Genomic DNA, 15,058 nt, shown 5'->3' on the forward strand with positions numbered 1-15,058 from the left:
TCAGTTTACGCAGAAGATTTTGTTCAGTGATGAGGCTTTTATGTGAATGGTGAAGTTAACAAACAAAACCACCGCTATTGGTCTGACACTAACCCACATTGGATAGATCCCTCCAAGACTGTTGGAACCAAAAAATTGATGGTATGGTGTGGTATATGGGGTACAAAGATAGTGGGGCCATTCTTCATCAATGGAAACCTCAAGGCCACTGGATATGCGAAATTGCTACATGATGATGTGTTTCCCTCTTTATGCACTGAAGCTGGCACGTTCCCTGAGTTTTTCCAGCAAGATGGTGCACCACCACATTATGGGTGTCAGGTCCGAGCATTCCTAGATGAACAGTTTAATGGATTGGTCGTCGTGGGCCAGTTGAATGGCCCCCAAGGTCTCCCGATCTGACCCCCTTAGACTTTTATCTTTGGGGTCATCTGAAGGCAATTGTCTATGCTGTGAAGATACGAGATGTACAGCACCTGAAACTACGGATACTGGAAGACTGTGCTAGCATTTCTCCTGCGGTGTTGCTATCAGTGTGTGAAGAGTGGGAGAAGAGGGTTGCATTGACAATCCAACACAATGGGCAGCACATTGAACACATTTTTAAGTGGTCAGAAACTTGTAAATAACTCATGAAAGAATAAAGTTACGTTAAAACCAAGCATACCATTGTTTTACTTGTGAAATTCCCAATAAGTTTGATGTGTCACATGACCCTCTTCCTATTGAAAAAACAAAAGTTGGATTCAAAATGGCCGACTTCAAAATGGCCGCCATGGTCACCACCCATCTTGAAAAGTTTCCCCCCTCACATATACTAATGTGCCACAAACAGGAAGTTAATATCACCAACCATTCCAATTTTATTAAGGTGTATCCATATAAATGGCCCACCTTGTACATCAAATGTGACTGTTTGACAATAACACATTTTAACGCTGCTGCTTTGGCGAATTTAATTTTTACAGTTTTCTTAATATTATATCTCATGTATAAACAGAAAACGGCCTGGACCACACTGCAACTTTTTGTAGCACTTCAGATTGCTTCTAACTATTGAGTGACAGCTGAAGTCCTCAAGACTTAATACTGTACAACCTAATATATTCGTTTGGACTGCAGCTTGTGGCTTGATAATTAAAATTCATCAGTAAAAGTCCCAGTATAGCCATAGCCTAAATCAACTTTATCTTTACTCTTTGTCGTGTGAAAAATATAAGTTATTGATTTATAGGGAACCAGTCCTTCAAGCTGTTTTAGATTTGGGTATCTGTATAATGTCAAAGCTGAATATGTTTGTACAATTGGAATTAGAGATGAGCGAGTTTCATATTTTGAAATTCGTTCACACTTCGTTTGGTGGTAAAAGGTGAATTGCGTTATGGATTCCGTTACCACAGACCATAACGCAATTCTATGACGGAATGCATAACGGAATGCCTTTAGAGGCATTCCGTTTTTCATTCCATCATAATAGAAGTCTATGGGCGGCAAAATGGATCCGTCCCGTTTCCGTTATGCAGGAAATTTGCTCATCTCTAATTGGAATTAAGAATTTACTCCTCAGCCAGGGAGCAGTAAGGAGTAATTGACACCCACGACTCATAGGGCTCTTTTTATGCTCCCTTTAACAGGAAGTCTTAGGCCTCATGCACATGACTGTTGTTTTATTCTGTGTCCGTTGTTCCATTTTTCGTGATTTTCTGCGGACCCATTGTCTTTCAATGGGTCCGTTGAAAACTCGGCTAATGCACCGTTTGTCATCTGCGTCCGTGATCCGTCCACGTCCATTTGCATGGCAAACTTGACTTAGACTTTTTTTTTACTTTCCTTCATCTCTGGTGGTCCTCCAAAAATAAAGGAAGACACACGGAAACAAAAACGGAAACGGATCACGGAACAACGGAACCCCATTTTGCGGAACGGAACACAACAACAGTCATGTGCATGAGGCCTTAGAGGCACCTACATGAATCAAAAATAAGAAGACCTTAGTGGCAAGTGATGGGCTCCATATGTGATTGTCTTCTGCTGGACCACTGGGGCCAGTTATTGTATGATATAGAGTTCCTTCTCACTGGAGGATCCTCTACAGTGGCGGACTGGCCATATACCCTACAGTGAAACTTCACAGGGGGCATCTGAGACCTCCTCACGACCACCAGAATGGTAAGTAATGATCTGATGCTTCCTGACCACCACAGAGGAGCAGTTCTTGGGGAGGTATTTTGCTGCTGGGGCATTATTTTGTGATACCCTTTGGTATTAGGTTCTGCTGTGGTGGTATTTTGTGCCGCAATATGGTATTGCTGGCCCCACCTACTTTTGTTGGAGCTGCCTCCTGTCAATTTGGACCAGCCCACAACATGGGCTCAATCTGACCTTGATCCTCTGATACTCTGGTGGGACAAGCCAACCCTGACTAACTGTCTTTCTTGGTGTGGCAAGCAGCAGTTCAGACCTTCGATACATACTCTAGTTCGAGTATTAAAAGATCACAGTATGCTGACCTCAAAATCTTCCCATTTCTACATTATATTGTGGAATCTAGAGAATCAACTAGTTTTTGCTACAGTTAAAGCCTCATGCACACAATCGTATCTGTTTTGCAGTCCGCAAACAGTTGATCCGCAAAATGCGGTTACCGCCTCTGTGCCTGCCACAGTTTTGTTATAGAAATGCCCATTCTTGTCTGCAAAACGGACAGGAATAGGATATGGTTTATAATTTGCGAAATGGCCATATGGAAGCGGACCCTTAGAAATTAAAGGGTCCACATGTGATCCAGAAAAAAAAAGCGGATTGGACAGGAACCCAAAATACAGTCTAAGAATGAAGTATTGTTCACCTTCTCATTTGTGCTCCGTATGTAATATAATGTAATAAGAAGCTAAATCTTGAATCTTGTTGGTTGCTATATGACACTATCATGAAGGTTTGACACAATATGGCAGCAGTGTATAGCTACATATGTATGATGCACGTGATCCTTTTACATGCTTATTTCCTAGCCTTTGAACCTGCTTGAAAGCAAGGTGTTTGGTGTTCTTCTGCAATTTATCTCAATGTTGCCTGTGGATTGATACCCTATGACACGTAAATTTGAAGAAGCTGAATCTGAGGAATGTTAAGGATGAGCCGAGCATTCCTGACTGGCAGGAGAGATAAGCACAGCCTGATATGAACCATTTGTGTGAAACGGTACCAGGTTTTAGCATCTCCAGCCTGGAATCCCCCATGAGGACTAAGCAGAGCCAAGTACATTTGTAGACATGATATAGAAAGAGGATAAGAAAACAAGTGTACAGTGTATGTATACAGCCAACCTAAATGTGCACTGTACATGTACTAATCAGAGATTCTACCTCCCCGGATCACGAATCCATGAAGCGGTTCTTTTTCCGAGTTGTCAGAATGGTTTCCTTCATGACAAAGTTTTCCGCACGTTAGGATTCCCCAGCAATCAGATGTAAACCGTTAGTAAACCTGGTAGTAAGTGTTTAATTTCCCTACAGCACCACCACAGGAGAGATATGGTATTACACATTGCCCATTCACATCAGTGGGATCTGAATAAGGGCTCGTTCACACGAACGTGTGATGCCCGTTGCCGTATTGCGGACGGCATTTGCGGATCCGCACTACACGGGCACCGTTCCGTGGCCATTCCGCATCACGGATGCGGACCCATTCATTTCAATGGATCCGCAAATCCGGAGATGCGGAACGGAAGAACGGAACGGAACACTACGGAAGCACTACGGAGCTTTCTGGGGTTCCGTTCCGTGCTTCCGCACCGCAAAAAGATAGAACTTGCTCAAGTGAATGGGTCTGCGATCCACATGCGTCTGCCCCAATTTGCGGTCCACAGAACGGGCACGGGCTTCACACGTTCGCGTGACCGAGCCCTAATGCTGGACAGGACAGGTCCTCCAGTGAGATATACTTGTTGTAACCATTCTCTACTATAAGGGGTCCCCCCCACAATAATCTTAGAAGTACTTAATAGAGTATATGAAAGTAGAATATCGTCATGAGGTTAGAGCTCCCCATACCTCAATGATCCCATATAGGATAATGTGGCACAGGACTTCTAGAATATTTCAACAACAACGCACTAGGGGATTTTTCCTTTAAAGGAAATATTGCTTGTCGGTCATAGTAATATCACAATTTTACTATGGCTTGTGTGCGAACCTCTGTCACCATGGAGCTTTAGTCATGATTCCACATTAAAGGGGTTATCCCATGATTAAAGGGCATCTGTCAGCAGATTTGTGCCTATGACACTTGCTGACCTGTTCCATGTGCGCTTGGCAGCTGAAAGCATCTGTGTTGGTCCCATGTCCATATGTGTCCACATTGGTGAGAAAAAATATTTCATATATGCAAATTAACCTCTAAGAGCAATCGGGGCATTGGCGTTACACCTAGCGGCTCTGCTCTCTCTGCAACTGCTGTGTCCTTTGCACTTTGATTAAGGGTCCATTCACATGTCCGTAGTGCATTGCAGATCCACAATACACCCGGCTGGCGCCCCCATAGAAACGCCTATTCTTGTCCGCAATTGCGGACCAGAATAGGACATGTTCTATTTTTTCTGGAGCCGCGGACCGGAAGATCGGCGGCTCGCTCCGGATCGGCGGCGCACTGTCCACATCTATTCCGTCCCCATAGAGAATGAATGGGTCCGCACCCGTTCTGCACAATTGCGGAACGGATACGGACCACAATTGCGGACGTGTGAATGGAGCATTACCATTCAGATGTCCGTAGTGCATTACGGATCAGCAATACATCCGGCCGGCACCCCCATAGAACTGCCTATTCTTGTCCGCAATTGCGGACAAGAATAGGACATGTTCTATTTTTTTATGGAGCCACGGACCGCAAGATCGGGGGCGCGCTCCGGTAATGCGGATGCGGAGAGCTCATGGTGTGCTCTCCGCATCCATTCCGTCCCAATAGGGAATGAATGGGTCCTCACACGTTCCGTAATTTGCGGAGCGGATGCGGACCCATTATACGGACGTGTGAATGGAGCCTTATTGTCCGTATAATGGCGGAACGGACGCGGACCCCTTATATCGGACGTGTGAATGGAGCCTTATTGTCCATATAATGGCGGAACGGATGCGGACCCATTATACGGACGTGTGAATGGAGCCTTATTGTGGACCACAAAATACTGAAAAAGCCATACGGTCGTGTGCAAGAGGCCTTAGTCCTCTTTCACATGACCGTTTTTTTCCCTGTTTACGGGCTGTTTTTTGCGTTCCGTATACGGTCCATATACGAAAACATTCATTTCAATGGTTCTGCAAAAAAAAACGTATGCATTATGTTTCCGTATTTCCGTTTTTCCATTCCGTTGAAAGATAGAACATGTCCTATTATTGCCCGCAAATCACGTTCTGTGGCTCCATTCAAGTCAATGGGTCCGCAAAAAAATGGAACACATACGGAATGTACTCTGTATGTCTTCCGTATCCGTACTGTTTTGGCGGAACCATCTATTGCAAATTTTTTAGATGTAATTACCGTATACTGTATGTGCCATACAGAAAAACAGAACGGAAACTGAAACACAACGGAAACAAAAAACGGAACAACGGATCTGTGAAAAACGGACCGCAAAACACTGAAAAAGCCATACGGTCGTGTGCAGGAGGCCTGACATTGATTTTCATGCCGGACCTGGTTTGTTCAGTTTCGCAGGCCGGACACAAAACCGCAGCTTGGACTGCAGGGGTGGACTTAAGACAATAAAGGGCCCTTGAGCAAGAATAGTTTGTGGGCCCCTTGCAGTCCAACAGTTAATTTATGAAGGGTGAGGGGCTCATCATGTTTGTATGGGGGAGAATCACTTAGGCCTCTTTCACACGAGCGTAACGGATGCGTTCAGTGAAACTCGCACCATTTTGCAAGCAAGTTCAGTCAGTTTTATCTGCGATTGCGTTCAGTTGTTCAGTTTTTTCACCGCTGGTGCAATGCGTTTTGATGGGTTTTTCACGCGTGATAAAAAACGGAAGGTTTACAAACATCATCTCCTAGCAACCATCAGTGAAAAAAGCATCACACCCGCAACTTGCTTCCGGATGCAATGCGTTTTTCACTGAAGCCCCGTTCACTTCTATGGGGCCAGGGCTGCGTGAAAAACGCAGAATATAGAATATGCTGCGTTTTTTCCGCAACGCAGAACTGATGTACTCAGACCCATTGAAGTGAATGGGTCAGGATTCAGTGCGGATTCAGTGCGGAAAACTCGCTCGTGTGAAAGGGACCTCAGGGAGTGAATATGTGCAGACTGAAAGCAGAGGGGGTCACACAGTCCTCAGCATCAGGGACTGTCTGTACAGTGACAGCAGTTTCCTCACGAGCGGTGGAAGGGGAAATCAGTCAAGAAACCAAGCAGCAGCCGCGAGCAGTGTAATAACTTGAATGGGACTAAGCAGTTGTAGTTAGACTCCGTCCCATTAAAGCGAATAGGATGGAGCAGCTGTAATTACACTGCTCGCTGCTGCAATGTCGATGGCGAGCAGGCAAACCGTGAAGAGAACGCATAAGGGTTTCGTTCTCTTCAAACAGCTGATCTGCGGGGGTGCTGGGAGTTGGACCCCCAGCGATCCGCTATTGATGACCTATCTTGAGGATAGGTCATCAATATAAAAAAAGCGGACAGTCCGTTTTAAGGACAAGAATAGGTATTTCTATAATGGGCCTTCTGTTCCGTTCCGCAAATTGCGGAAGGCACATGGGCGGCATCCGTTTTTTGCGGATCCGCAATTTGCGGACCGCAAAAAACAGCATGGTCGTGTGCATGAGCCCTTTTTCAGTGTTTTGCGGTCCGTTTTTCATGAATCCATTGTTCCATTGTTTGTTTCCATTGTGTTTCCGTTTCTGTTCCGTTTTTCCGTATGGCATATACAGTATACAGTAATTACATAGAAAAAATTGGGCTGGGCATAAAATTTTCAATAGATGGTTCCGCAAAAACGGAAAGGATACGGAAGACATACGGATGCATTTCCGTATGTGTTCCTTTTTTTGGGAAGACCCATTGACTTGGATGGAGCCACGGAACGTGATTTGCGGGCAATAATAGGAAAAACGGAAATACGGAAATGGAATGCATACGGAGTACGTTCCATTTTTTTGGCGGAACCATTAAAATGAATGGTTCCGTATACGGACCAGATACGGAACGCAAAAAAACCAGAACGTAAACGGATAAAAAAAAACGGTCGTGTGAAAGAGGCCTATCAAAGTGCAGAGGGCGCGTCAGTTGCAAATAGATCAGAGCCTCTAGGTGTAATGGCAATGCCTCCATTGCTCTTAGAGACTTTAATGTAAAAAATGTAAATCAGACATGATATAATACATGGCAATCTCTTTCTAGCAAACCTAGAACCACTGACATGGATGCAGAGATCTCCCCAAGTATTGTTCCAATTGCTCTGCTAGAGTTATATGAAGATGGCAGCACAGAGGGCGTGTCCTTTCTTCTGCAGCTCTCTCCCTATCACAGCTCAGGAAGCAGTTGAAGGATAGAACTGAGCATGTGTGTCCACCTCAGCAAGGTGGACAGAGAAATAAGAAACAAAACAAGCAGCAGATAGATATCAGTGAAGAACTCAATGGCTATACTACATTTTTTATTGCATGCAAATTACAAAAGTATTCAGATCAAGGTGCTGGTTTGAAAACTGCAAAATATTTTTCGTGGGACAACTCCTTTAAGTGATGATATAGTATTAGAACAGTCTTATGTGGGGTTGGGATGGAGAAAATGGAACAAGGCTCGATGGGCTCATTTCTCCAGATCCCATAGAGCAGTGTCTCTCAATATGCCTAAGCCAGGTACCTCCCAAATCAGAGAAATTGCCAGGGCCATGATTATATACTGTTCTGCCTACTGAAAGCACAGCGTGAGCGCAGTGTGACCACCAACTAGAGACGTGGCATGTACCCCTGAGGTACACATAGGACAGGTTAAGAACAAAGGAAGGAAGACATGACTTTAGGGTGGGGAACTGCCCAAAATTGCAAGGAGAGACTTTTTGGAAGTTCAGCTGACCAGATGGATGTGGCGGGGTGGGGGGGGGGGGGGGGGGGGGGGGGTCACATAACATAGAGAGGGCTCTAATATGAGGAGGGGCAGTTGACCAGGCTTGGATTGAATTTATGACTCACCAAGATGGGATGGTTTGCCAGGGTTGGAGGCGATGTTGCCCTGCAATGTTCTATTATAACCAGGATAACCTAGATCTTGGGATTAGCCTTTTAAGCCCAAGACACTGGCAATCTTTTTTCCTTGGTGCCTTACCGATTTCCTCTACTGGTGAAGTTCGGGTTTGTATTGTTCAAGGCTTTTTTGCATCACAGGTAAAGTATTACACCAGATTTAGAAAATCAGCGTTTATTGAAAAGTAACATCAGGGCAAATGTCAAGAAACACAAGGAGGAATTTGATAGCCATTGAAGTTCCTATGTACAACAGACTAATACCAATGTAGTGTTATTTTTTAAGGTCATAGTTGGACCAGCAGAAGCCATGAAGCCATATTACCGGTATCCCATGAGCCTGTGATGTATCTAGTAACTCCATGAAAAGCATTATAATAGTCTTTTACACAGCAAGTTTGAAATGCATAAAATTATTGTTCTTTCTAACGTCACATTACAAGGCTGGGTTTCCAGTTTTTGTAGCCAAGGCCAGGAGTGTCCTCCATTTATGATCTGTTCCTGGTTTTAGCTTAAAAAAAAATGCATAAAATAACCAGACTGTGGAAACCCAGCAAACAATCATACAATCGCACTCATACACGGACGCACTCGCACAGACACAGACGCTCGTAAAGAGGTTTAGTAATCATTCTTGGCCTCCAGTCAGTTTGTGGAAAAGGTCTTCATCCAAAGTTTCATTCTGGTCTTTTGAACGAGTAGAAAGAAAGATGTAGCCTCCAATGTATTCATGGATTACTTTGCCGCTTGCGCTCTGACATGTAAATGCCACAGCAATGTTGGGGTCAAACTCCATAGCAACCTAAAAGACATACAAAGTCACGTATTATAACTAATAGGCCATTTTGGGTTGGGTCTTTCTAATACATGGAAAATACATTGTAGGTTTTTCATAATTTTTGTGAGAAGGTCTCCTCTAAAGCAGCTAGGCCACTAGGTCTAATAATATGTTGAGCCTTCCGGTTCTGTACAGGTAACTTTTCAGTAGTTATTATTATCACCACCGCAGGCAGAATGCCAATGACAAGTAACACCTCTATATAGATAACACAGAACCCACCATTCACAATAGGTGATATAAGCTTATCTTCTGCACAGGTCACAGAGCATGCCTAGAAAACTCTCACATATCAATGGGGTCAGCTCCTGTCCATTGTGTCTATGGCCCATGTAGCTGCTCTCAAAGTCTTAACATATTTTAGTCCTAGTGGCCAGTTTGAAAACTGCAGGATTTTATTATTTTTTTTTTAAATATAGACAGTGACATTATTAAGTAGTGACAAAATAAAATAAAAAAATCTTAAAAAATGTGTTTAACATAAAAACATGATTTCAACAAATGGTTATTTTCTGATGACATATTCCCTTTAAGAGTTGCACTGATTTATTTCTAAATACATTTTCATAGGAAACATTTTTTTTTAAATCCCCTCAGTGTTTTTCGTGCAGCCACCACAGTGCTCCAGACTAAAAAAAATATCAAAGAGCCATTGGCTCCTAACCTGAAAAATTTAGGAGCCAAATTAAATTTTTAGTCGCCAAATATAAAATACATATAATATAGCTGGGATGCTCAGGAGCATGGGGTTTTCTAAGGGCTCTTTCACACCTGCGTTATTGTCTTCCGGCATAGAGTTCCGTCGTCAGGGCTCTATGCCGGAAGAATCCTGATCAGGATTATCCTAATGCATTCTGAATGGAGAGAAATCCGTTCAGGATGCATCAGGATGTCTTCAGTTCCGGACCGGAACGTTTTTTGGCCGGAGAAAATACCGCAGCATGCTGCGCTTTTTGCTCCGGCCAAAAATCCTGAACACTTGCCGCAAGGCCGGATCCGGAATGAATGCCCATTGAAAGGCATTAATCCGGATCCGGCCTTAAGCTAAACGTCGTTTCGGCGCATTACCGGATCCGACGTTTAGCTTTTTCAGAGTGGTTACCATGGCTGCCGGGACGCTAAAGTCCTGGCAGCCATGGTAAAGTGTAGTGGGGAGCGGGGGAGCAGTATACTTACCGTCCGTGCGGCTCCCCGGGCGCTCCAGAGTGACGTCAGGGCGCCCCACGCGCATGGATCACGTGATCACATGGACACGTCATCCATGCGCATGGGGCGCTCTGACGTCATTCTGGAGCGCCCCGGGAGCCGCATCGGACTGTAAGTATACTGCTCCCCCGCTCCCCACTACTACTATGGCAGCCAGGACTTTAATAGCGTCCTGGCTGCCATAGTAACACTGAACGCATTTTGAAGACGGATCCGTCTTCAAATGCTTTCAGTTCACTTGCGTTTTTCCGGATCCGGCGTGTAATTCCGGCAAATGGAGTACACGCCGGATCCGGACAACGCAAGTGTGAAAGAGCCCTAAGCTACAGCCCACGCAGTTAAAGGGGGTGTACACTAATTTCCATGACCTGCCAGACTAGCCAGATTCGCATTGGTAATCCGTGTGCTCTCTGCATCTGTATATCTGTTCCACGGCCCCCAAAAAATATAGAACATGTCCTATTCTTGTCCGCACTACGGACAAGGATAGGACTGTTCTATGATGGGCCGGACGTTCAGTAAAACGCAGAACGCACATGGCCGCTATCCATGTTTTGCGGATCACCAATTTGCGGGCCGCAAAAAATCCAACAGTTGTGTGCATGAGCCCTTACAAAGGGTGACATTTGCAACATAAATTGACATGATGTAGATTTTCCTGTGGAAAGCGTCTGCAGAGAGTGGACGAGATTTATTAAAGGTTAAGTAAACTTTCCTAAAATCCCTAAAATGTATTTTCGCAATGTCCTGCAGGAAGACTGTTGCGCTTACAGTTACAGGCGCCAGTGTCGGATCAGACCTGGCAGAAGCACATCGCTGCCCCTGCCCGCTCCATAAAGCCTGGGTCTCCTGTACTGACAGGTTATGCAGAGATTTAAGAATAAGCGCTTTTTGGCATCTGTTTTTTTTTTTTTTTTTACACACTGGCCCAGATTTACTAATCCTGTAGATGGCGTGAATTTAGACCGGCGGCCCAGACCTGCACCAGATCTATCACGGGGGTCAGGCTGGAGGATAAATCTGGTGCAGGCACAGACCCTTAAGGGTCCATTCACATGTCCGTAAGTGTATTGTGGATCCGCAAAACACGGATACCGGCTGTATGCGTTCCGCATTTTGCGGAGCGCATATGGCCGGCCCTATGATAAAAATGCCTATTCTAGTCTGCGACTGTACCTTTAAGGGTCGCGGAATGGAGCAACAGATGCGGACAGTACACAGCGCATCTTTTGCAGCCCCATTGAAATGAACGGGTCCACCCGTTGTGCAGAATTGCGGAACAGATGCAGACCCAGAACTACGGACGTGTGAACGGACCATTACTCTGACTCTGTACCAGCTACTGATTGGCTTATTTTGAGTCAGAATTTTATGCCAGAACTGTGGCACAATGTTGGCACTAAGAGGTGCATCTAAGACTCCATCCATTTCCGCGCTTCCCCTAGGTGTAGAAGACCTAGATGCGCCACTTTTTAGACAGATCGTTGGCGCAGACACATTAGAAAATCTGGGCCAGTGTGTCTTCCTCCTATACGGAAAAAAAAAAAAATCCACTAAAAACCCACATGTGAAAGCATCCTCAGGCCCCGTTCACACATTCTGCACCAAAAAGCCACCAGCAGCAGCAGTTCATCTGCCTCCGAAGGTTTAAATGGGAGATGGCATGTAACGTGGCCACGGTTTATAGCGGCTAAAACACAAGAGGGTCTGCAGATTGAAACTGAAAAACTGCACAATGTGAACCAGCCCTAAAGGAGATTTTTTTACTTGCTGGCACTGACCTATTAGATTCCGCCTCTCTCTGAAATGACTAATAAAAGAGAATGAAGTGAAGATTTGTGCGGCTCCCCAACACCCGTGGCAAATATACCCAGCACCCGTGGTACTACAAGTACCACAGAGCCCGGCGCGAGCCTAGCTAATCACATGTGAAATCTGACTGACTGTACAACCCCCGCTAGTCGCAGGGGGGCAGAAAATGTGCCACTAAACTGTGACCACTCCGACTCCCTCACCTTCACACAAGTGCCCCTGATAGTGACTGGATACTGCAGCCTATCAGCGCTGTCCATCAAAACGCCCGCCATCCTAAGCCACGCCCACCCATTGGCGACAGCCTATCGCAATGCAGGAGTGCCAGATTAGCCAATCAGTGAGCAGAATCCAAAGTCTTTCGCCTGCATGTGACCGGACACCTGATTGGAGGATGAGGTTTGTTGCCATTCCGGGCTGACAATGGAGATTGGATGTGTGAAGCGCAATGTTTACTCCACCTGGAGTAGCAAGATGGCCACGACTGAAAAAGCATGTGGTGGTCAGAGGCTTTGCCCTCGAAGTGTTGAAAATGAAAACATACTTAAAAAAACAAGATGCGGGAACCCAAGCCACGCCCACCCTCTGTGGCGGGTAGTGTGAGGGGCGGATCTTCACCCAGCAGACGTCTGCAGCGTGTGTCTGCTGGATGAAAGCCTTTTTTTCTTAAAGAGGCAGAGCAGAGGGTCTAGGCGCAAATGGCGACAAGACTACAAAGTCTTGTCACTATTTTGCAATACTAAGTCGCATTGGCGACCATTTTGGTCGCCATCTGGAGCCCTGCACCACTAGGGGACCAATGGGTTTCACTGTGCAAATACGTAGAACTCAGTTTGCTATAAACTCCTAATCGTCACCTAGGGCAGACCTGCAAAGGCAAGCATACTTACCTGCTTCCTGGTGCTGGCTCCCTGCTCCTTCCCTCCTCATCCTTGGCTGGTCTGCTGCGCTCCCAGGATGTAAAGTTCCATATTAAGGCCATTGCAGCCAATCGCTGGCCACAGCGGTGACCTACTACCCTTGCATCACATGACCATTTGACATGACACAAGGAGAGCAGGCGATTGTCTGCGGAACTTTACATCCTGAGGCCACGGAGAGTAGGAGCGGAGGCCAGCGCCAGGACGTAGGTATGCTTCACTTTGCAGGATTTCCCAAATAAAAAACAGATAAAGATAAAAAAATATTTAAAAAAAGTTGCACTACCCCTTTAATGTTTGTAGGGGTAGACAATGAAGAAAAAGCTTTTACACCCCATGACATTAAACACACCAGTATATTATAAATAGTGATGAGCGTCAGGGGCTATATTCGAATTCGCGATATTTCACAAATATTTTGTAGAATATTCGTCATATATTCGCAAATTCAAGATTATTTTATTGAATTGTGAAAAATCGGCAATGTAAAAATCGCGGAATGCGAATTCGTAACACGAAATACAGGCGTGGGTCACTTTGGCAAAAATTTTCAAGCTGCTAGAAGTTTCCTGAGACTGGAGAAAATGGTTGGCACGGCAGAATATTACAATAGCTTTAGATGCAGATAGAGTCAAGTGCTCCAATATATTCGCGATTGCGCTAATCGGCAGTGATTAGAATATTTTTTCGCACTACGTGCAACTTCACACTTTAGCAGGTCTGACTACAGATTACTGATTGGTGCACTAAGTATTGTTATGAACTTGACATTGCTTCCTTCTCAATGTCGAATATTCGATATAACGAAGATATAGCACTATATTCAAAATATTCGCGAATTCTCAAAGTGGCGATATTCGCCATAAAAATTTGCTATTTGAATATTCGTGCTCAACACTAATTATAAAGTGGAAAACTGGTACATGAAATAACCATCATGTCCATTTACTAGTGATTTGTTACAGAGACATCATATATATAGCTCTAATGAGCTGAACTACTGAGCTGGCACATCCTTGCAGAGATGGCAACCGCACAGATCATGGAGCAGGGAGACGGTTGTCAGAGATGGTTTTTGCTTCGCTGCCTTCCCCATTGCTGTATACACAGCGTTCAATCAGCGATGTGTATACAGATCAGGAAACAGCCATGCTACTTCCTGCTGTGGTCCTAGCGATCACACCAGTTACATGAGAAATCAGCAAAAAATATATATTTAAAAAATGGAATCCTAAAATACCCCACAATGATCTATGATTTTATTGGAGATGGGGGGCACAAAGTATAAAATAAAATACAAATAAAGAGAAAACTAAATTAAAAAAGGGAAAAATAAAATAATAAAGTACTCCTCCACTAGCCCCCAATGCAGCTCCTAGCTTCACCCCAGTGAACATAAACTGTATATCCCCATAGATATCAAAACAACTGTAAGAAAAAAAAAACACAATTGAAAGCTATATTTTAGTTGCAAAAATAAAATATATACAGTACAGTCCAAAAGTTTGGACACACCTTCTCATTCAAAGAGTTTTCTTTATTTTCATGACTATGAAGGCATCAAAACTATGAATTAACACATGTGGAATTATATACATAACAAACAAGTGTGAAACAACTGAAAATATGTCATATTCTAGGTTCTTCAAAGTAGCCACCTTTTGCTTTGATTACTGCTTTGCACACTCTTGGCATTCTCTTGATGAGTTTCAAGAGGTAGTCCCCTGAAATGGTCTTCCAACAGTCTTGAAGGAGTTCCCAGAGATGCTTAGCACTTGTTTGCCCTTTTGCCTTCACTCTGCGGTCCAGCTCACCCCAAACCATCTCGATTGGGTTCAGGTCCGGTGACTGTGGACACCAGGTCATCTGGCGCACCACCCCATCACTCTCCTTCATGGTCAAATAGCCCTTACTTTTAAAGTTTTCCCAATTTTTCGGCTGACTGACTGACCTTTATTTCTTAAAGTAATGATGGCCACTCGTTTTTCTTTACTTAGCTGCTTTTTTCTTGCCATAATACAAATTCTAACAGTCTATT

General features: G+C 44.5%; 1 protein-coding gene across 1 annotated transcript in view; it reads right to left on the reverse strand.

Moving 5' to 3' along the window:
* Window positions 1-8,753: 8,753 nt before the first annotated feature.
* Window positions 8,754-15,058, reverse strand: part of FERMT1 (FERM domain containing kindlin 1) — a 55,837-nt gene continuing 49,532 nt past the window's right edge. Inside the window, exon 15 of the mRNA XM_040429777.1 lies at window positions 8,754-9,046. Within this exon, the coding sequence (XP_040285711.1) occupies window positions 8,873-9,046 (174 nt within the window). The 3' untranslated portion in view covers window positions 8,754-8,872. The remainder of the gene's footprint in view (window positions 9,047-15,058) is intronic.

Source organism: Bufo bufo, chromosome 4, assembly GCF_905171765.1.
Source record: "Bufo bufo chromosome 4, aBufBuf1.1, whole genome shotgun sequence".
NCBI lineage: Eukaryota > Metazoa > Chordata > Amphibia > Anura > Bufonidae > Bufo > Bufo bufo.